This window comes from Miniopterus schreibersii (genome assembly GCF_964146895.1).
Source record: "Miniopterus schreibersii genome assembly, chromosome: X".
Classification (NCBI taxonomy): Eukaryota; Metazoa; Chordata; class Mammalia; order Chiroptera; family Miniopteridae; genus Miniopterus; species Miniopterus schreibersii.
The window spans coordinates 73889817-73912715 of NC_138104.1; the positions used below are offsets into that span (position 1 = coordinate 73889817).

The 22899-nt window shown below is 36.2% G+C and overlaps 1 protein-coding gene across 1 annotated transcript in view; it reads left to right on the top strand.

The window, feature by feature from the left end:
• The window catches only part of DGKK (diacylglycerol kinase kappa), a 130129-nt gene that overhangs the window by 68348 nt on the left and 38882 nt on the right, over nucleotides 1–22899 (top strand). Inside the window, exon 8 of the mRNA XM_081125643.1 lies at nucleotides 20608–20710. Within this exon, the coding sequence (XP_080981769.1) occupies nucleotides 20608–20710 (103 nt within the window). The remainder of the gene's footprint in view (nucleotides 1–20607; nucleotides 20711–22899) is intronic.

Sequence of the window (22899 nt, forward strand, 5' to 3'; positions counted from 1 at the left end):
GTACTCATGTAACATTCTCCAGAACAGACCATATGTTAGGCAACAAGCAAGCCTTCATACATTTTAAAATACTGAAATCATATCAAGCCTCTTTTTCAACCACAATGGTAAGAAGCTAGAAATCAATTACAGGAAAAAGTGGAAAATTTACAAATACATGGTGATAAAACAACTGGCTATTGAACCACCAATGGGTGAAGAAAGAAATCAAAAGAGAAATCCAAAAATATGTTGAGAAAAATGGGACTACAACATACGAAAATTTATGGGATGCAGCAAAAGCAGTTATAAGAGGGAATGTCATAGTGATAAATGCCTACATCAAGAAACAATAAAACCGCAATAAACAATCTAACTTTACACCTTAGAGAACTAGAAAATATTGAAGCCAAAATTAGTAAAGGAAAGAAACTTACAAAGAACAGAGCAGAAGGTAAATGTCTGCCTGAGAAAGATGTCCCCTGCCATATAAGGGGAATTACTCAGCACAAAGGTACAGATGGATGCCCTCTGAACTCTATTCCTCATGCAGCTAGTCTAGTCCACTCTGCCTTCCCTCTACAGGAGCCCAAGGTGAGTGGCTGAACACAAAACTTTGTGTGTTGGCCCTTTAAGAGGGTGCCTGCAATAATGAAATAATAATATAGTTTTTTTCCCCAAAAAATTACTGTCATCCTTATGCCTCAGTAACTCAAAGTGGTAAGACTCTTGCCATAATGCTCTAAGAGAAGTCTAAAAAATTTTGTTGAATAAAATGTGAAGCTTTGTTACTGTAAGGTTAATGAAATGCTGCCTGCTATTAAAACAAAATTTCCAATCACATTATATCCAAATTTACATTACCTCAGGCCTTGTTATTTTGGAATTTCACTGTACTCTTATGGTATGTTAGCAGACCTCTTGACTAATCACTTTCTTCAGTTTTTATTGTGAAAATTTTCAAACACACGAAAAGATGAAGAGTAAATATATATTTCCCAACATGATCAATTCAACTCATTATTTTCCAATATTGTGTTTATTTATATTCTGTAAAATTGAAGTTAATTCTGTAATTCTCTATAATTGAAGTTAATTCTATTCTGTAAAATGGCCTGATTAGAGTCAGTATTTTAGGCAAGAATGCTTTATAGAAATGCTATGTTGTTAATCACAGTATGTTTTTGTCAAGTTGTCCCACTATTAATGATGTTAAGAGTGGTCAGATAAGAACAGAAACAAATGAAATAGAGACTAAAATGACAATAGAAAAAAATGAAAGAAGCCAAGGGCTAGAATTTTGAAACGATCATCAAAATTGACAAAACTTTAGCTAGACTAAGAAAAAAAACAGAGGGCTCAGATTAATAAAATCAGAAATGACCTGAAACACTAATTTAAGAATATATGCACCCCTGTGTTCATTGCAGCATTATTTACAACAGGCAAGATTTGGAAGCAGCCCACATGTCCATCAGTACATGAATGGATAAAAAAGCTGTGCTACATTTACACACTGAAATACTACTTGACCATTAAAAAGAAGGAAATCTTACCCTTTGTGACAACATGGATGGAGCTGTAGAGCATTATGCTAAGTGAAATAAGCCAGTCAGAGAAAGACAAGTACCATATGATTTCACTTATATGCGGAACCTAAGAACAATATAAACTAACAAACAAAATAGAAACAGACTCATAGATACAGAGAACAGACTATCATCTGTCACGGGGGAGTGAGGTTGTGAGGATTAAGCAAAAAAAAAGAAAAAACCTCATAGACACAGACAACAGTATGGTGATTACAAAAGGGAAGGGGAGGAGGTAGAAAAGGGTATGGGGGGATAAATGATGACTAAAGGAGACTTGACTTGGGATGGTGAACATAAAATACAATATACAGATGATGTATTATAGAATTGTACACTTGAAACCTATATAACTTTAATAACCAATGTCACCATAATAAATTCAATAAAAAGGTAAAAAAATGAAAGAGGAAAAATTACTACTGATACCTAAGAAATACAAATAATTATAGGTTATTATGAACAATTATATGCTAACAAATTGTATAACCTCAAAGAAATGGTTAAATTCCTAGAAACATACAACCTATCATAACAATCATGAAGAAATAAAAAATCTCCAAAGACCAATTACTAGTAATTGAATCAGCATTGAATCAGTAATCAAAACCCTCCCAACAAACAAAAGTCCAAGACCAGATGGGTTCACTGGTAAATTCTGCCAAACATTCAAAGAATAATTAATACCTATCCTTGTCAAAATCTTCCAATAAATAGATGAAAGAACACTTCTCAACTTATTCTGAGAGGCCAGCATTACCCTGATACAAAAAGCAGATATGGACACCACAAGAAAGTAAAATTATAAACCAATATTCCTGATGAACATAGATGTAAAATCCTCAAGAAAATATTAGGAAACTGAAGTCAACGATACAGTAAAAAAATCATACACAATATTCAAGTGAGATTTATTCCAGGGATGCAAGATTGATTCAACATCTGCAAATCAACCAATGTGATACACCACATTAACCAAATTAAGGATAAAAATCATTTTATTATCTCAATAGATTCAGAAAAAGCATGTGACAAAATTCAACATCCATTTATGATTTTAAAAACTCTCAACAGAGTAACCAAAGAATTTATATGCATATATGCACAACCCAAGGAAACGGACAATGGTGGGGACAGGGACTGGGAGGGGGATGGGACAGAGTGGAATGGGTCATTGGGGAGAAAAAGGGACATATGTAATATTTTAAACAAAAATCAAATTAAAATAAATAAATAAAATAAAAACTCTCAACAAAGTGGATACAGAGGAAATGTACTATGACAAGCCCAGAGCTAACATCTTACTCAATGGTGAAAAGCTTAAAGCTTTTCCTCTTAGATTAGTAACAAGACAAGGATGCCCATTCTTGCTCCTTTTTCTCTCATGGAAGTATGATTTACATACAACATTATATTACTTTCAGTTGTACAACATAATGATTTGACACTTGTATACACTGCAAAGTGATCACATTAAGTTCAGCTATCATTTGTCAACATACAATCACAAAACTTTCTTTTCTTATGATGAGAAATTTTAAGATTTATGTTCTTAGCAGCTTTCAAATATGCAATATAATAGTAACTATAGTCACCATGCTTTGCATTACATCCCCATCACTTTATATATCTAAAAGTTTGTACCACTTCATCCCGATTTCTCCCATCTCACCCAACTCCTCCCCTTGTGTATCTATGAGTTTTGTGGGTTTTTTGTTTGTTTGTTCTTTGATTTTGTTTTTTTTAAAGATTCTACATATAAGTGAAATCATATGATATTTATCTTTTTCTGTGTTATATCACTTAGCATAATGCCCTCAAAGTCCTTCCAGTTGACAAGATTTTATTCTTTTTATAGCTATGTAGCTCTATTGTATTTGTGCACATATATATGTACCACACTTTTTTTATCCACTCATTCATTAATACACATATAGGTTATTTCCATATCTTGGCCATTGTAAATAATGCTTCAGTGAACATAGAGGTGCATATATCTTTCTAAATTAGTGTTTTCATTTTCTTCAGAAATGCTGGGTTCTATGGTAGTTCTATTTTTAATATTTTGAGGAACCTCCATAGTGTTCTGGATAGTGGCTGCACCAAATTACTTTTCATTCAACAGTGTGCAAGGGTTCCCTTTTCTCCACATTCTCACCAACACTTGTTATTTCTTGTCCTTTTGATAATAGCCATTCTGACAGGGTGTTGTGATATATCATTGTAGTTTTGAATTGCATTTCCCTAATGATTAGTGATGCTGAGCATCTTTTGATATGCCTGTTGGCCATCTGTGTGTCTTCTTTGAAGAAGAAGAAAAAAAGTCTATTCAGATCCTCTGCCCATTTTTTAATTGGGTTGTTTGGTTTTTGTTATTAAGCTGCATGAGTTACTTATATATTTTGGATGTTAACCCCTTATCAGATGTATAATTAGCAAATATGTTCTCCCATTCAGTAGGTTGCCTTTTCATTTGGTTCATTTTGTTGATAATTTCATTTGCTGTGCAGAAACTTTTAAGTTTGATGCAGTTCCATTTGTTTGTTTTTGCTATTGTCATTTCCTTTGCAGTTAGATTCCCACCCCCCACCCCCAAATACTACCAAGAGCAATGTCAAGAAGGTTACTACCTATGTTTTCTTCTAGGACTTTTATAATTTGAGGTCTTACATTTAATTCATTAATCAATCTTGAGTTAATTTTGGTGCCTGATGTAAGATACCAGTCCACTTTCATGTTTTGCATGTGGCTGTCCAGTTTCCCAGTACCATTTATTGAGGAGACTATCCTTTCCCCATTGTATGTTCTTGGATCCTTTGTTTTAAATTAATTCACCACATATGTGTGAGTTTATTTCTGGGCTATTTTCTATTGATCTATATGTCTGTTTTTATACCAATATCAACTCTTCTTTTTTTCTTAAATATTTTTTTAATGTTGACATTGCAGAAGTCCTCCTTCCCTCCTCTGCCCACCACCACCCTTCCCTGCCTTCCCCTTCCTTGGCCTTTACCAAATTATTGTCCATATCCATGGGGTATGCATATATGTTCTCTAGCTATTTCCTTCACCTTCTTTATTCAACTCTTGATTACTATGGCTTTGTAACACAGTTTGGATTCAGGCAGAATGATGCTTCCAGCTTTGTTCTTCTTTCTCTAAACTGCTTTACATATTTGGTATCTTTTGTGGTTCCATACAAATTTTAGGATTGTTTTTTCTATTTCCATAAAAAATGTTATTGGAATTTTGATAGCTTGTATTGAATCTATAGATTTCTTTGGGTAATATGGACATTATTACAACATTAATTCTTCCAATTTATGAGCATGGAGTATTTTTCCATTTATTTGTGCCTTTTTAAATTTCTTTCATCAATGTCTTATAATTTTTAGTGTACAGGTCTTTCACCTCTGTGATTAAATTAATTCCTAGGTACAACATTTTTCATGATGAAATTGTAAATGATAGTTTTTTTAATTTTGATTTTTAATACTTCATTGCTAGTGTGTAAAATGAAATCGATTTTTGTATATTGATTTTTGTGCCATGCAACTTTATCAATTTGTTTATTAATTCTAAGGGTTTCTTGGTAGAATCTTTAAAGGTTTTATGTATATATAAAAACATGTCATCCGCAACCTGGCCGGTGTTGCTCAGTGGTTGAGCACTGACCTAGAATCCAGGAGATCACTGTTCAGTTCCTGGTCAGGGCACATGTCCAGGTTGCTGGCTTGATCCCCAGTAAGGGGTGTGCAGGAGGCGGCTGATCAATGACTCTAATCATTGATGTTTCTAGCTCTCTCTCCCTTTCCCTTCCTCTCTCTCAAATCAGTAGAGATATAAATATTTTTTAAATGTCACCTGCAAATAGTGATAGTTTTATTTTTTCCTTTCCAAATTGGATGTGTTTAATTTACTTTTTCTGCCTAATTTCTCTGGCTAGGACTTTCAATAACATATTGAATAAAACTGGTGGTGATGGGCATCCTTGTCTTGCCCTGATCTTACTGGAAACACTTTCAGCTTTTCACTGTTCTGTATTATGTTAGCTGTGGGCTTGTCATATATGGCCTTTTTATGTTGAGGTATGTTTCCTCTATATTCACTTTGTTGAGAGTTGGGTGTTCTTTTAGTTTATCTTTATTGTTGAAAGAATTACAGATGTCTCCTTTTTTCCTCATTGACCCCTTCTACCCTGCACCCACCCCCCGATCCAGGCCTTCACCACACTATTGTCTGTGTCCATGGGTTATGCATTTATGCACATAAATTCTTTGGTTAAGAAACCCCACCCACCCACCAACCCCCACCTAATCTCTGAGATTCATCAGCCTGTTTCATGCTTCTATGTCACTGGATCTATTTTTTTCATCAGTTTATTTTGTTCTTTAGATTCCACATATAAGTGAGATCATGTGATATTTGTCTTTCTCTGCCTGTTTTACTTCGCTTAGCATAATATTCTCCAGTTCCATCCATGCTGTCCCAAAAGATAAGAGATCCTTTGTCTTTATGGCTGCATAGTATTCCATGGTGTAAATGTGCCACAGCTTTTTTATCCACTCATCTACTGATGGGCACTTGGGCTGTTTCCAGATCTTAGCTTTGTAAATTGTGCTGCTATGAACATAGGGGTGCATGGATTCTTTCTAATTGAAGTTTTGGGTTTCTTGAGATATATTCCTAGAAGTAGGATCACTGGGTCAAAAGGCAGTTCCATATTTAATTTTGTGAGGAACCTCCATACTCTTTTCTGTAGTAGCTGTACCAGTCTGCATTCCCACCAGCAGGGCACCAGGGTACCCCTTTCTCCACATCCTCATCAGCATGTGTCATTTGTTGATTTGTTGATGGTAGCCATTCTGACAGGTGTGAGTTGATATCTCATTGTAGTTTTAATTGGCATCTCCCTGATGATTAGTGATGTTGAGCATTTTTTTGTTATGCCTGTTGACCATCTGTATGTCCTCTTTGGAGAAGTGTTTATTCAGATCCATTGCCCATTTTTTAATTCAGTTTTTGTCTTCCTGGTGTTGAGTTATATGAATTCCTTGTATATTTTGGAAATTAACACCATATTAGATTTATCATTGGTGAATAAGTTCTACCATAGCATAGCTTCCCTTTTCATTTTGTTGATGGTTTCTTTTTCTGTGCAGAAGCTTTTTAGTTTAATGTAGTCCTGTTTGTTTATTTTTTCCCTCTGTTTCACTTGCCCTAGGAGATGTATTGGTGAAAATACTGCTAGGTGAGATGTCTGAGATTTTACTGGCTATGCTTTCTTCAAGAACTTTTATGGTTTCGTGACTTTCACTTAAGTCTTTTATTCATTTTGAGTTTATTCTTGTGTATGGTGTAAGTTAGTGGTCTAGTTTATTATTTTTTTCATGTAACTGTCCAATTTTTCTAACACCATTTATTGAAGAGACTATCTTTACTCCATTGTATGTTCTTGCCTCCTTTCTCAAATATTAATTGAGAGTAATGTCTTGGGTCAATTTCTGGAGTCTCTGTTCTATTCCATTAGTCTATATGCCTCTTCTTTTGCCAGTACCATTATGTTTTGATTACAATGGCTTTGTAACATAGTTTGATACCCAGTATTTTGATTCCTCCAACTTTGTTCTCCTTTCTCAAGGTTGCTGTGGCTATTCAGGGTCTTTTTTGGCTCCACATAAATTCTTGGAATATTTGTTCCAGATCTGTGAAATATGACATTGGCATTTTAATAGAGACTGTGTTACATCTGTAGGTTACATTGGGTAGTATTAACATTTTAATGATGTTAATTCTTCCAATCCATGAACATGGTATATATTTACATTTGTTTGTATCTTCTTCTTTTTCCTTTTTCAATGTCCTATAGTTTTCTGAGTACAGGTCTTTTACCTCCTAAGTTAAGTTTATCCCCAGGTATCTTATTTTTTGTTGTTGTTGCAAAAGTAAATGGGATTTTTTTTCCAGTTTCTCTTTCGGAGAGTTTATTATTGGTGTGTAAAAATACCATCAATTTGTGGATGCTAATTTTGTATTCTGCTACTTTTCTAAATTTATTTATCAAATCTATCTTTTTTTTTTTTTTTTTTTGGTAAAATCTTTAGGGTTTCCTATATATAATATGTCATCTGTGAATAATGACAGTTTTACTTCTTCCTTCAACTTGGTGTCCTTTTTTTTCCTTCTTATTGTCTGATCACTGTGGCAAAGACTTCCAGTACTATGTTGAATAAGAGTGGTGAAAGAGGGCCCGGCGTGGCGTGGCTCAGCGGATGAGCGTTGACCTGGGATCCAGGCTATAGGGGTTCGATTCCTGGTCAGGGCACATGCCTGGGTTGTGGGCTCGATCAATGACTCTCTCATCATTGATGTTTCTATCTCTCCCTCACCTTCTCCTTTCCTCTCTCTGAAATCAATAAAGATATATTTAAAAAAAAAAAAAGTGGTGAAAGCGGACATTCCTGTCTTGTTCCTGATTTTAAGGGAAACTTTAATATTTTGCCCATTGAGTCTGACGTTAGCTGTAGGTTTGTCATATATGGCCTTTATTATGTTGAGATATGATCCTTCTATTCCTACTTTGTTGAGGATTTTTATCATAAATGGGTGCTGGATGTCATCAAATGTTTTTTCTGCATTTATTGATATGATCTTGTGGTTTTTAATCATTCATTTTTTTTATCTGATGTATCGTGTTTATTGATTTTCATATATTGACCCAGCCTTGCATCACAGAATATATCCCACTTGGTCATGGTGTATGATGTTTTTAATGTACAGGTGGGTACCATTTACTAATATTTAGTTGAGGACTTTAGCATCAATGTTCATCAGGGATACTGGCCTGTAGTTCTCTTTCTTTGTAGTGTCTTTATCTGGTTTTGGGATTAAGATAATGCTGGCTTCATGAAAAGACTTGGAAGTCTTCCCTCCTTTTGAATTTTATGGAATAGTTTGAGGAGGATAGGTGTTAGTTCTTCTTTGAATGCTTGGTAAAACTCCCCTGTGAAGCCATTCAAGCCAGAACTGTTCCGTTTGCTGGGAGTTTGTCAATTACTGCTTCAATTTCTTTCATTGCTATTGGTCTATTCATATTTTCTGATTCTTCCTGATTGAATTTTGTAAGATTGTATGTTTCTAGAAATTTGCCCATTTCGCCCAGGTTTTCCAGCTTGTTGGCATATAGGTGTTCATAGTATTTTCTTACAATCCTTTGTATTTCTGTGATGTCAGTTGTTACTGCACCTCTTTTATTTCTGATTTTATTTATTTGGATCCTCTCACTTTGTTTCTTTATAAGTCTGACTAAAGATTCATCAATCTTGTCTATCTTTTCAAAGAACCAGTTCTTGGTTTCAGTGATGTTTTTAAGTCTCTGTGTCATTTATTTCCACTCTGATCTTTATTATTTTGTTCCTTCTACTTATTCTTGAGTTCTCTTGTTCTCTTTCTAATTCTTTTATTTGTAGGATTAGACTGATTATTTGAACTTTTTCTTGTTTCTTTCGATAGGCCTATAATGCTATGAACTTCCATCTCAGGACTGTTTTCACTGTGTCCTATAGATTTGGGGTTATTGTGTATTCATTTTCATTTGTTTCCAGGAAGTTTTTTTATTTCTTCTTTGATCTCATTGGTAATCTATTAATTGTTTAAAAACATGCTATTTCACCTGCATGTGTTTGAATGTTTTTGAGTTTGTTTGTTTTTTACTGTAGTTGATTTCTAGTTTCATGCCACTTGATCTGAGAAGATGCTTACTATGATTTCAATCTTCTCGAATTTGTTAAGACATATTTTGTGTCCTAACAAGTGGTCTGTCTTTGAGAATGAGCCATGTGCACTTGAGGTTAATGTGTATTCTGCTACTTGGTGATGAAATGTTCGGTAAGTATCAATTAAATCCATCTGATTTAGTTTGTTTTTTAAGGTTGCTGTTTCCTTGTTGATTTTTTGTCTGGAAGATCTATCCAGTGATGTCACTGAGGTGTTAAAATCCCATGCTATGATGGTATTTCTATCTATCTCTACCTTAAAGACTTTCAAGAGTTTTAAAAATATATTTAGGTGCTCCTATGTAGGGTGCATATATGGTTACATTATATTTTCTTGTTGAATCGATCACTTTAGTATTATGTAGTGACTTTCTTGTTATTGTCTCATTATTTTCTTTGGTTTGAAGTCTATTTTGTCAGATATGAGTATTGATACACCAGCTTTTTTTTTTTTCACTTCCATTTGCATAGAACATTTTTTCCATTCCTTCACTTTCAGTCTGTGTAAATCTTTAATTCTGAGGTGGGTCTCCTGGAGACAGCACATATATAGGTCATGTTTTCTTATCTATTTAGCTACTATATGCCTTTTAATTGGAGTATTTAGTCCATTTATATTTAAGGTTATTACTGATAAGTACTTATTTATTTTCACTTTTATCTTTATAGCAATATTTCCAACCCTCCAGATTTCTTCTTCTTCTTAAAGCACTCTCTTCAACATTTTGAATGCTGATTTGGTTGTAATGTGCTCCTTTAGCCTTTGTTTTTTTGTCTGGGATGCTCTTTATTTTGCCTTCAATTTTATTTTACTTATTTATTTATTTTTAATATTTTATTGATTTCAGAGAGAGGAAGGGAGAGGAAGAGAGAGATAGAAACATCAATGGTGAGAGAATCATTAATTGGCTGCCTCCTGCATGCTCCTCACTGGGAATCAAGCCGGCAACCCAGGCATGTGCCCTGACTGGGAATCAACTGTGATTTCCTGGATCATAGGTTGATGCTCAACCACTGAGCTATGCCGGCGAGGCTTGCCTTCAATTTTAAGTGATAGCCTTGCTGGATAGAGTAGTTTTAGGTTCAGGTTTTTTCTTTATATTACTTTGAATACTTCATGCCAATCCCTTTTGGCCTGAAGTGTTTCTGTTTAGAAATTAGCTGACAGTATAATGAGAACTCTCTTGTAGGTAACTTTCTGTCTCTCTCTTGCTGCCTTTAGATGATTTCTTTGTCTTCAAGGTTTTCATTTCAATTATGATGTGTCTTGGAGTGGTTCTCTTTGGGTTCATCTTGATTGCAACTCTCTGTGCTTCCTGAACTTGTGTAACATTTCTTTTCACCAGGTTAGGGACAGTTTTCTGTCTTTAAACAGGTTTTCTATTTCTTGTTCACTTTCTTCTCCTTCTGTTTCACCTTTGATTTGGATGTTGTTATGTTTTATGTTGTCCCAAGTTCCCTTAAACTCTCCTCTTGCTTTTTAATGCTTTTTTCATTTTGCTGCTCTAATTGTTTTTTTTTCTCCTACTTTGTCTTTGAAATCACTGATTTGATCTTCTGTTTCATTCAATCTACTTTTGATTCCTTCTGATGTATTTTTTAAATATATATATATATTTATTGATTTCAGAGAGAGGAAGAAAGATGGAGAGGGAGAGAGAGAAACATCAATGATGAGACAGTGATTGATCGGCTGCCTCCTGCACAACCCCGACTAGGGATCTAGCCCACAGCCCAGGCATGTACCCTGACCAGGAATCAAACCACAATCTCCTGGATACTAGGTCAATGCTCAACCACTGAGCCATGCCTGGCCAGGCTTCTGATGTATTCCTGATGTCAGATATGGTATTCTTCATTTCCGACTGGTGCTTATTCACTGATTCCAACTCCTTTTTCATGTTATTGTAGTTCCCATTAATTTCTTTGTAAATTTCACTAAGTTCTTGAGTACCTTTATAATCATTATTTTGAACCCTATATCTGATAAATTGCTTGTCTCCATTTCATTTAGCTCTTATTCTGGATTTTCATCCTTTTCTTTTATTTGGGGGTTGTTTCTTTGTATGCTCATTTTTGCTGTCCTTTTGTATTTGTTTCTATGTATTAGATTGAACTACTATGCCTCCCAGTTTTTGTGAGCAGGCCTAATGTAGGAAGTGTTCTGTGGGATCCTGTGGTGGTGTTTCTTTAATCTCCTGAGCTGTATGCTCAAGGAATGTCACTTGTGTGGGTTATCTGGGCTCTCCTGTTGTAACTGGGTCTTCATCATTGTTGTCCAATTTCTGAGTGGTATCTCCTCTTAGGCTTGTTGAATTTGAAGCTCAACCCCAAACACATCATGCAAGCTGTGGTGCAGGTGATGATAGAACAAAACAAAACAAGAAGGAAAACAAAAACATAGATAAGACCCATAAAACAACAACCAGCACAAAAAGAAAGAGAATTGGGAAAGAGAAAAAGAACAAGAATAATAAAAGAAAAGAAAGAAAAAAATACAAGAAAAATAAAAGGACAAAAAAGGAATATGAAGGAAAGAAAGAAGAGAGAAAAATAAGAGTAAAGAATAAGAAAATAAAAACAGTATAAAAGTAAGAAGAAGCAAAAAAGATATGAAAAGGGATTAAAGATGATGGTGGATTGAGTGGAAGCTACACTGACACTCTCCCAGGACCAAATTGAATTACAATTAAAGTATAATCATTTGAATAATAAACTGAACACGAGCTGGAGAGAACCCTCATAATCAAGGAGGAAAAGTGGAGATTGCATAGAGATTGCTAGGAAGTGCTAAGGTGTGAGAGGGCTTGCTGGGCTCTCACAGGCAGCAGCTGAAGTTCCAGAGGGTTATTTCAGCTTTTGGGGTTCCCACTGAGAACTCTGGGGTCTAAACCCAAAGCTGGGCTGCACAGCCCAGAGCACCAGAAATGAGAAAGGTGCCCACATAACATCTGGCTGTGAAAAGTAGCAGGGTTTCTGTCTGCCAGGGCAAGAAGGCTGGAAATGCAGGCAACCTCATAAAGGACCAATGCACAAAATTTTGTGTGCAGCCACTCACCTTGGGCTCTGGCAAAGGGAGGGCAGAATGGACTAGAGCTGTGTGAAGAGAATCTAGGGCTGCTGGCTCTAGGGATAGAGCTCCAAGAGCAGCCATCTGGATTGCTGTGTTGAGTCATTTCCCCATACTGCAGAGGATATCTTTCTTAGGCAAACATTTACTGGCAAGGCACATTTTTCCTGGGGAGGGAGATTAATTACCCCACCTATTGAAATCTCTTGCCCCATCCTGTGGAATTTATACCTTTCTGTGGTCTACAGCCTGAGGTTCATTAAAAGACTCAGATTAATATTAGCCTGCAGACACAGGTGGATCACTGAGTGCTTTAAGTCTTTGCTTGGTTTGCTTCTGGACCCTGGGCTAGGAAAAGCATACCTTGGTGCACATCTTGGTCTTTTCCAAATGCACCCAGACTCAGCAGAGGGACCCACAAGCTGTGGCTTGCTGGTAACTCTAAACAGGGCATTCAAGGCCAGTCACAAACAGCGTCTGACATTGTCCTTCACCAGTGACCCTCCAAAATACTAGGAGTCCTAGGAGATCTACCTAATACATAGAAACAAACCCAAACAAGCAGCCAAAATTAAAAGACAAAAAAAACAAGCCCCAAATAAAAGAACAAGAAAATTCTCCAGAAAAATAGCTAAATGAAATTGAGATAAGCAATTTATCAGATATAGAGTACAGAATACTAATTGAGGCTGCTGAGAAAAGATATGGAAACTGTGAAGGAAAATAAGAATGACATAGCAGAAATAAAGAATACATTGGAAGGAATAAACAACAGATTAGGGGAAGCTGAGGATCAAATCAGGAAATTAGAAGACAGGGTAGGAAAAAAAAATCACTCAATCAGAGAACCAAAAAGAAAGAACAATTAAAAAACAGGACAGTTTAAGGGAGCTGTGAGACATCATGAAACATAACAATATTCACATCATAGAAGTGCCAGAAGGAGAAGAGAATAAGCAAAGGGTAGAGAATCTTTTTGAAGAAATCATGGCAGAACATTTCCCAAACTTTGTGAAGGAATAAGTCACACAAGTTCAGGAGGCAGAGAGTTCCAAGTAAGAAGAACCCAAAGACGTCCACGCCCAGACAAGTCATAATTAAAATGTCAAAAATTCAAGATAAAGAGAATCTGCTGGACCAGTGTGGTTCAGCAGTTGAGCATCAACCTATGATTCAGGAGATAATGGTTTGATCCCCTGCAGGGAGCATGCAGGAGGCAGCCAATCAATGACTCTCTCATCAATTATGTTTCTATTTCTCTCCCTCTCCCTTTCTCTCTCTGAAATCAATAAAAATATATACATATGTAAGAGAAAGATAATCTTAAAAGCAGCAAGGGAATAGCAATCTGTTAGTTACAAAGGAGGTCCCATAAGGCTGTAAGCTGATTTCTCATCAGAAACTCTACAAGCGAAAAGGGAATTGCATGAAGTATTCAAGGTAATGAAAAGGAAGGATCTGAAACCAAGAATACTCTATCCAGAGTATATGGTGAAATTAATAGTTTCCCAAACAAAAACAAGCTAAAAGAGTTTATCACCACCAAGCAAGCATTACAAGAAATGTTAAAGAGACTGCTGTAAATAAGAAGTAGAAATAGAGAGAGACATAAATATAAGAATAGGGAATTAAAATGACAATAAATAAGTACCTATTAATAATAACCTTAAATGTAAATGGATTCAATGCTCCTATCAAAAAACATATGGTAGCTAAATGGATAAAAAAAAACCATGACTCAAATATGTGCTGTCTACAAGGGATCCACCTAAGAACAAAAAAACTCTCACAGAATGAGAATGAAAAGATGGAAAAAAAATTTAATGCAAATAGAAATGAAAAAAAGCTGGTGTAGCAATGCTCATATCTGCCAAATAGACTTCAAAAAAAAGATCATAACAAGAGACAATAAAGGTCACTACAAAATACTAAAGGGATTGATCCAACAAGAGGAAATAACCCTTGTAAACATATATACACCCAATAGAGGAGCACTTAAATTTATTTTAAAAACTTCTGAGGGCTTTAAGGGAGAGACTGACAGCTATACAGTCATACCAGGGGATTATAAGACCTTACTGACTTCACTGGATAGATCTTCCAGACAAAAAATCAACAAGGAAAGAGTGACCCTAAATGACACATTAGATCAGATGGATTTAATTGACATTTACAGAACATTTCGCCCCAAAGCTGCAGAATATACATTCTTCTCAAGTGCACATGGGACATTCTCAAAAATAGACCATATGTTAGGACACAAGTCTCTACAAGTTCAAGAAGATTAAAATTATATCAAGCATCTTCTCAGACCACAATGGCATGAAATTAGAAATCAACCACAGTTAAAACAATTAAATTCAAACACAAGGAGGCTAAATAGCATGTTATTAAACAATTAATGGATTACCAATAAGATCAAGGAATAAATTTAAAAACTTCCTGGAAATAAATGAAAATGAACACATAACAACACAAAATCTATGGGACACAATGAAAAAATTCCCGAGAGGGAAGTTCATAGCACTACAAGCCTACTTCAAAAAACAACAAAAATGGTTAATGAACTATCTAACCCTACATCTTAAAGACTTAGAAAGAGAACAACAAGAAAAGCCCAGAGTAAGTAGAAGGAAGGAAATAATAAAGATCAGAGTGGAAATAAATGACATAGAGACTAAAAACAAAAAACAAAAACAACAACAACAAAAAAACAATACAAAAGATCAATGAAACCAAGAGGGGGTTCTTTGAAAAGATAAACAAGATTGATGAACCTTTAGCCAGACTCATCTAGAAAAAGAGAGAAGACTCCAATAAATAAAATCAGAAACAAAAGAGATGAGGTAACAACTCACAACAACTACAGAAATACAAAAGATAGTAAGAAAATACTATGAACAACTATATACTAACAGGCTGGAAAATGTGGATGAAATAGACAAATTTCTAGAAAAAGACAATCTTCCAAAACTTGGTCAGGAACAGGGAACCTGAATGGATTAACAACAGCCAATAAATTTGAAGCATTAATAGAAAAACTCCCAGCACACAAAAGCCCTGGCCTGGATGGCTTCAAAGGGGAGTTTTACCAAGCATTCAATGAAGAACTAACACTTATTCTCCTCAAACTAATCCAAAAAATCAAAGAGGAAGGAACATTTTCAAGCTCTTTTTTGAAGCCAGAGTTATCCTAATTCCAAAACAAGATAAAGACACTACAAAGAAAGAGAATTACAGGCCAATATCCCTGATGAACATAGATGCTAAAATCCTCAACAAAATATTAGCAAATCGGATCCAGCAATATATTAAAATGATCATACTTAATGACCAAGTGGGATTTATTTCAGGGATACAAGGCTGGTACAATATTCACAAATCAATAAATGTGATACATCACATAAACAAATTGAAAGAAAAAAATCACATGATCATATCAATAGACACAGGAAAAGCATTTGACAAAATTCAACACTCATTTTTGATAAAAACTCTCAGCAAAGTGGGAATAGAGGGATCATATCTCAACATAATAAAGGCCATATATAACAAACCTCACACTCAATGGGCAAAAACTAAAACCATTTTCCCTAAGAACAGGAACAAGACAGGGATTTCCACCTTTACTACTCTTACTCAACATAGCATAGGAAGTCCTTGCTACAGTGATCAGACAAGAAGAAAACATAAAAGGCATCCAAGTCAAAAAGGAGGAAGTAAAACTGTCATTATTTGCAAATGACATGATATTGTACATAGAAAATCCTAAAGACTCCACCAAAAAAAAACTACTAGATTTAATAAATGAATTTGGCAAGGCAGCAGGATGCACAATTAACACCCAGATATCTATAGCATTTTTATACACCAACAAAACTCTCAGAAAGAGAAACTAAAAGCAATCCCATTTATCATTGCAACAAAATAATTAAGATACTTAGGAATAAACTTAACCAAGGAGGTAAAAGATCTGTACTTGGAAAACTATAGGACGTTGTAAAAAGATATAGAAAAATATATAAACAAGTGAAATAATATACTGTGTTCACAGATTGGAAGAATTAACATCATTAATATGTCCGTACTACCCAAAGCAATCTATAGATTCAATACATTCCTTATTAAAATACCAATGGCATATTTCACATATGTAGAACAAATACTCCAAAAATTTATATGGAACAAAAAAAGATCCTGAATAGCCGCAGCAATCTTGAAAAAGAAGGACAAATTTGGAGGGATCACAATACCAGATATCAAGTTATACTACAAAGCCACTATAATCAAAACAGTCTGGTACTGGCACAAGTACAGACATATAGATCAGTGGAACATAAAAGAGAACCCAGAAATTTACCCAAGCCATTGCGCTCAATTAATATTTGACAAAGGGGGCAAGAACATACAATGGAGTAAAGACAGTCTCTTCAATAAATGGTATTGGAAAAATTGGACAGGTACATGCAAAAAAATGAAACTAGTTACTGTCAGAAGCTGTCTGTGTTTGGCACTCAGCAACCTGTTTGAAGGTTCAAGTGATCCATATTTTTGTGTCTCATAGGGTTTGGCTGCATGTGCGAGGGACCAGGCTGCACTCTAGGGTTGGCCTGTTTTTAGTACTTGGCTGAGGGATGGGTTAGCAAGTGTCCCAAAGCTCCTCAGGCTACACCCTTTGCCTGCTTCTCCCTGGAGCCCAGCTGTCAGTCTTAGTCACTGAAAAGGATGTTTCTGAAATGGCTTTTGACTGAATGGGGTGTATGGGACTTCTGGGTCTCCCATGAAGGGTAGGTGCTTTTCAGATTTCAGGGCAGGTGATGGGTGAGTTCCTCCACTCCAGAGCCAGTTCTCTGAGTATCCTTAGAATATTTTCCTGTCCTCGGCTGGGCAGAGCCCTTTGTATGCAGTCCAGTGGGATCTGCTGGAAGCTGGGAGTTTCTATCAGCTCCTCTGTGAGGAGGAAGCACCAGTCAGTTTCCCAAGACAGTGGGGAGCATGGCTCCACTCCAAAGCCAGTCACTGATACTCAGCTTTTGCTGCTGTCTTGTGTTTACCTTTTTAAAAAATCCAGCTCTTAGTTTCATTGGTTTCTTTCTCTGTTGTCTATTTAGTGACTTTTTCATTTATTTCTGCTCTAATTTTTATTATTTCCTCTATCTATTAACTTTCAACTTCATTTCTTTTTCTTTCCCTAGGTCCTTTAGGTATAAAATTGGATTGAGATTTTTTTTTGGTTTTTTCTGTTAATAGGCCCATATCACTAATTTTTCCTATTAGAACTACTTTTGCTGCATCACATACATTTTGACTTGTTGTATTTCCATTTTTCTTTTACTCAATATGTTTTTGGAATTTTTATTGGCAGCATGTTGTTTCATCTCCATGTATTTGTAAATTTTCCACATTTTCCTCTGTAATTGATTTCTAGATTCATAGCATTGTGGTCAGAAAAGATGCTTGATATGATTTCAATTTTTAAAAATTTATTAAGACTTGCCTGTAGCTTAACATATAATCTATTCTGGAGAATGTTCCACGTGCACTTAAGAGAAATGTGTATTTTGTTGCTTTTGGATGCAATGTTCTGTATGTACGTAACCCCAATTCTTTAAATGCATCCCTTAAGAATTATGTTTCCTTCAATAAAAAGCTTCTGCAGAGTAAAAGAAACCCTCAACAAAAAGAAATGGGAGCCCACTGTATGGGAGAACATATTTGCCAATGACACATGTGATAAAGGGTTAATATCCAGATTATGTAAGGAATTCATACAACTTAACAAAAGGAAGACAAACAATCCAATTTAAAACTCAGCAAAGGACCTAAATAGACACTTCTCCAAAGAGGACATACAGATGGCCAAGAGACATGAAAAAATGCTCAGTCACTAATCATCAGAGAGATGCAAATTAAAACCACAATGAGGTATCACTTCACACCTGTTAGAGTGGCTGCCATCAACAAATCAATGAATCACAAATGCTGTCAATGGTGTGGAGAAAAGGGAACCCTAGTACACTGCTGGTGGGAATTCAGACTGGTGCAGCCACTATGGAAAGCAGTATGGAGTTTCCTCAAAAAATTAAAAATTGAACTGCCCAGTGATCTCACTTCTAGGAATATATCCTAAGAAACCCAAAACACCAATCAGAAAGAACTTATGCACTTCTATGTTCATAGCAGCACAATTTACAATAGTTAAGATCTGGAAACAGCCCAAGTGCCCATCAGTGAATGAGTGGATAAAAAAGCTGTGGTATATTTACACCATGGAATACTATGCAGCTGTAAAAAAAAAAAAAAAGGATCTTTTATCCTTTGGGACAGCATGGAGAGAACTGGAGCACATTATGCTAAGTGAGATAAGCCAGTCAGAGAAAGACAAGTACCACATGATCTCACTCATATGTGGAATGTAATAAACAAAATAAACCAAGGAACAAAATGGATCCAGAGGCATAGAAGCATGAAACAGACTGAGGGATCTCAGAGGGAAGGTGGAGAGGGGGGAGTGGGTGGGGAGAGATTAAGCAAAGAATTTATATGTTTATAAGCATAGCCCATGGACACAGGCATTGGTATGGGGAAGGCCTGGGGGTGGGGTGGATTCGAGGTGGAGGGGATCAATGGGGGAAAAAGGGGGACACCTGTAATACTTTCAACAATAAAGATTAAAGAAAAAAACAAATTAAAACATTAATTTGAAAAGATATAAGCACTTTTATGTTCATTGCAACATTATTTGCAGTAGCCAAGATATAGAAATAACCTAAGTTTCTATTGATGAATGAATAAATCAAGAAATGTGATACACACACACAATGGAATATTTTTGAGCCATAAAAAGGAGGAAATCTTGCCATTTTTGACAATATGAGGACATTATGCTAAGTGAAATAAGTCAGACAGAGGCAGACAAATACTGTTTTTTGTTTTTTAAATATATCTTTATTGATTTAAGAGAGAGGAAGGGAGAGGGAGAGAGAGATGGAAACATCAATGATGAGAGAGAGTCATTGATCCGTTGCCTCCTGCACGCCCCCAACTGGGGATGGAGCCCACAACCCCGGCATGTGCCCGGACCGGGAATTGAACCGTGATCTCCTGGATCCTAGGTCGATGCTCAACCTCTGAGCCACACCTGGCGGGCCAGCAAATACTGTTTTATCTCATTTATATGTGGTATCTTTTAAAAACAGTGTTCATAGATACAGAGAATAGATTGGTTGTTGCCAGATGGTGGTGGTATGGGCAAAATGAGTGAAGGGTGTCAAAGGTACAGTCTTCCAGTTATAAAATAAATAAGTCCTGGGGATGTATTTAATGTACACCATTGTGACTATAGTTAATAATACTGTATTGCATATTTGAAAGTTGCCAAAAGAGTAAACCTTAAACATTATCCTCACAAGAAAAAATTTTGTAACTATGTATCACGACAGATGTTAACTATACTTATTGGGGTGGTCATTTTGCAATATATAAAAATATCAAATCATTATGTTGTACACCTGAAACTAATATGTTGTATGTCAATTATAATCTCAATTTAAAAAAGAACATTCCAACATCCTCTGGTTCTCTTTTCATTGCTTTTGCATAATCAGACCAGGTTCATGTCCTCTACAAATAGTTTAATCGTTCAGGAAGTGGTGCTTGAATATATCATAAATCTCAGAAGAATGGCCAGTAGTGGAGAAGGCATCAGATTCCCAGCTCTGTCACTTCCCAGCTGTTTGACCTTGAGCAAGATCCTTCACCACAATGAGCTTTGGTATCCTCCTTTCTAAAATGAACTTAATAACATCTTCCCTACCACACACAGTTGTTGTAAGGATTGAAGTGTAATACCATATTATCAGGATTAGCACTCTCATGCTGCAAGTAAACTCCCCATTTTGTAGGCCACTAAATTTGCGCCCTAAGACTGGTATCCTCTCAGTGCCCATGATGCCTATCTTCCAAACGCCACCTTTGAAAGAAACTGAGTTCTGAGGCCACACTCAGGGATGGTGCAAGCTCCAGGTGGACAGAGGGTTCCAGGTTTAGTCAGAGGTATGTGTATGACACTAAATCTCAGGAAGGGAGATTTGAAAACTGTGTGCTCAAATCTTGGAATTGGAACCCAAGACTGATCAATGCTATCCTTTTCTCTCTCCCCTCCTTTCTTTTTTCTCTTCTCTTGTCGTTTCAGGTGCATGATGACTGTAGAAGGCGGTTTTCCAAGGAATGCTGGTTTGGAAGTCACCACAAATCAGTCATTCCTCCCACAGCCTTAAGCGACCCTAAAGGAGATGGTGAGCAGCTAAACTTTAATCTCAGAAATACAGTGGGGAAAAGGACTGTGATTAAATTATTCTTCTCAACCAGTCAAATATTTCTGGGGAGTAAGAATGGGCATATGTGTAGAGACAGCTCGTTTCTCTTTAGACCTTTGGGATGGTGAATGTTGATATTTATGGTGTATATGTATGTGGGCATGTTCTCTGTAGTCTCTGTCTCAATTATTTCTGAACGATCGGAATTTATTTCAGTTTTTTCATGATTTCCATACATTAGATAATCCATGAAATAAGTTAGTTTGCATTCTGGTGGTCAAGGAAGAACTGCATGAAGGCCCAGGTTATGTGCCTGTTAAAATAGAAACTGACACGAAGGTTGTCCCCAAATATGAAATTAACATGACCATTGCTCCAACACACTCCACTGATACTTTGTCAATTCCTGGACACCAGTGATTTATTGAGAACTCTATTCATAAGGTGTTTGAAGGACACAAAAATATCCACGATATGGGCATTGCCAGAGCTTATGGTTATTTTGGACCCATTCTTTTTGTGTAGTGTCTCATCTAATGCCCCACAAGTTGGCTTTTAGCTTTTCTTCCTATCATCTGCAGTCTTGATCCAATTGAATCTCACTCTTGAGAGTCCTTCTTTCTATTGTGTATTACTTAGCCTGTCATTTCTTAGGACTATCCTCTAAGACCTCCTTATGTTCTTGACTTTTCCTGGCTTTTTGGCTTAGGCAAACATCCTCTTTAATAGGTTGTCTGTTGGGAATTCCCCACCTCATCTTAGAGATAATAGGCCCTGAAAGATGATCTGGTCCAACCCCTCTGGCCAGGCTAAGGAATTCATTCTCCAGCATCCAGAGTAGAGGTATCCAGCTGGTGACTTCTTGAAGAAGCACTTGCCATTGTTCAATAGCACTCATCCATTCACTCAATCATTTATTTAGTCAACAGACTCTAATTTCTGGGAATGCTTTCTAATTACCCCTTTTTCTTATCCGGTCTGTTTGGTAAATCTCATCTTATAGGGTGAGACCAAAATCAAACAGTATCTCCTATTTGAAGGCTCTGAAATTGTCTCTCCCTACTTTCCCAGACAAATGTATTACTTTCTTTGCTGTAAACCCAAAACACACATCTCAAAGCACCTAACACACTATATTATGTGGTTCATCACATGTCTGACTCTCACTCCAGACTATGAACTCTGTATCTCTAGCACTTAACACAGACCCAGGTACATGGTATATGCACACTTAATATTTGTTACATGAATTTATTGGTATATTTATGAAATACTTTCTATATGTAATGCTCAGTGATAAGCAACCTAGAGAATAAGAGATAACTAAGACAGCATCTCTGATTCTTGTGGAGGCAAAATAGTATAGTACAGTGGTTGTCAAACTTAAGACTGCATTAGAATCATCTGGAAGGCAGATTTCTAGGCCTTACCCCCAGAGCTTTAGATTAAGTAGATCTGAGTAGGGCACAAGAAGTTGCATTTCTAACAAGTCCCCAGATGATGCTGATACTACTAGACCTGGGAGCACACTCATTTACTAACTGTGAGCTTGGACAAGCTATCTAACCTCTCTGTGCTTCATCTGTTATTTGGTTTCTGCCAATAGAGAATAATAGTTGTACTCAGGTGTATTATGAGGGTTAAATGAATTAACATTTGTAAAAGATGATTTTAAATTTCAGGAAGGGGAACAGTAAGTCAATCTTATGCTAATTTAACATCCTTCTGTGATATGAACTGAACAAATTTGAGGGGACCATTGTCTCCCTGGTTTGGGGCACTGTGGTTATATTAATTCATCTCAAAGAAGCATGAGCGCTTCTTTTTCCTTTTTGGAACAGCTCTTTAAGGCTGTTGGCTCATCTGGAGCTTAAAGTCAGCTAAATCCCCTAAGCCCTTTTCACACTTGATGCTGCCAAGCCAAGTTCCTATTGTCTTGTTCTACTGCAATTTATGTCCTAAGCCTAAAGGTCAAGCTTAAAATTTATCCCTTTTTTATCATATTGAATTTGACCCATTTGCTGGTCAAGGTCATTTTTCAATCTTCATTCTGTTGTCCAGTAGCTCTCCCTCCAATTTTGGGTACTTCAAAATTGACAAGTTAGCCTTCTATGTTCTCATTGAATTGATTAAAATTACTGAATAATACAAGACACTCCCTTAAAATT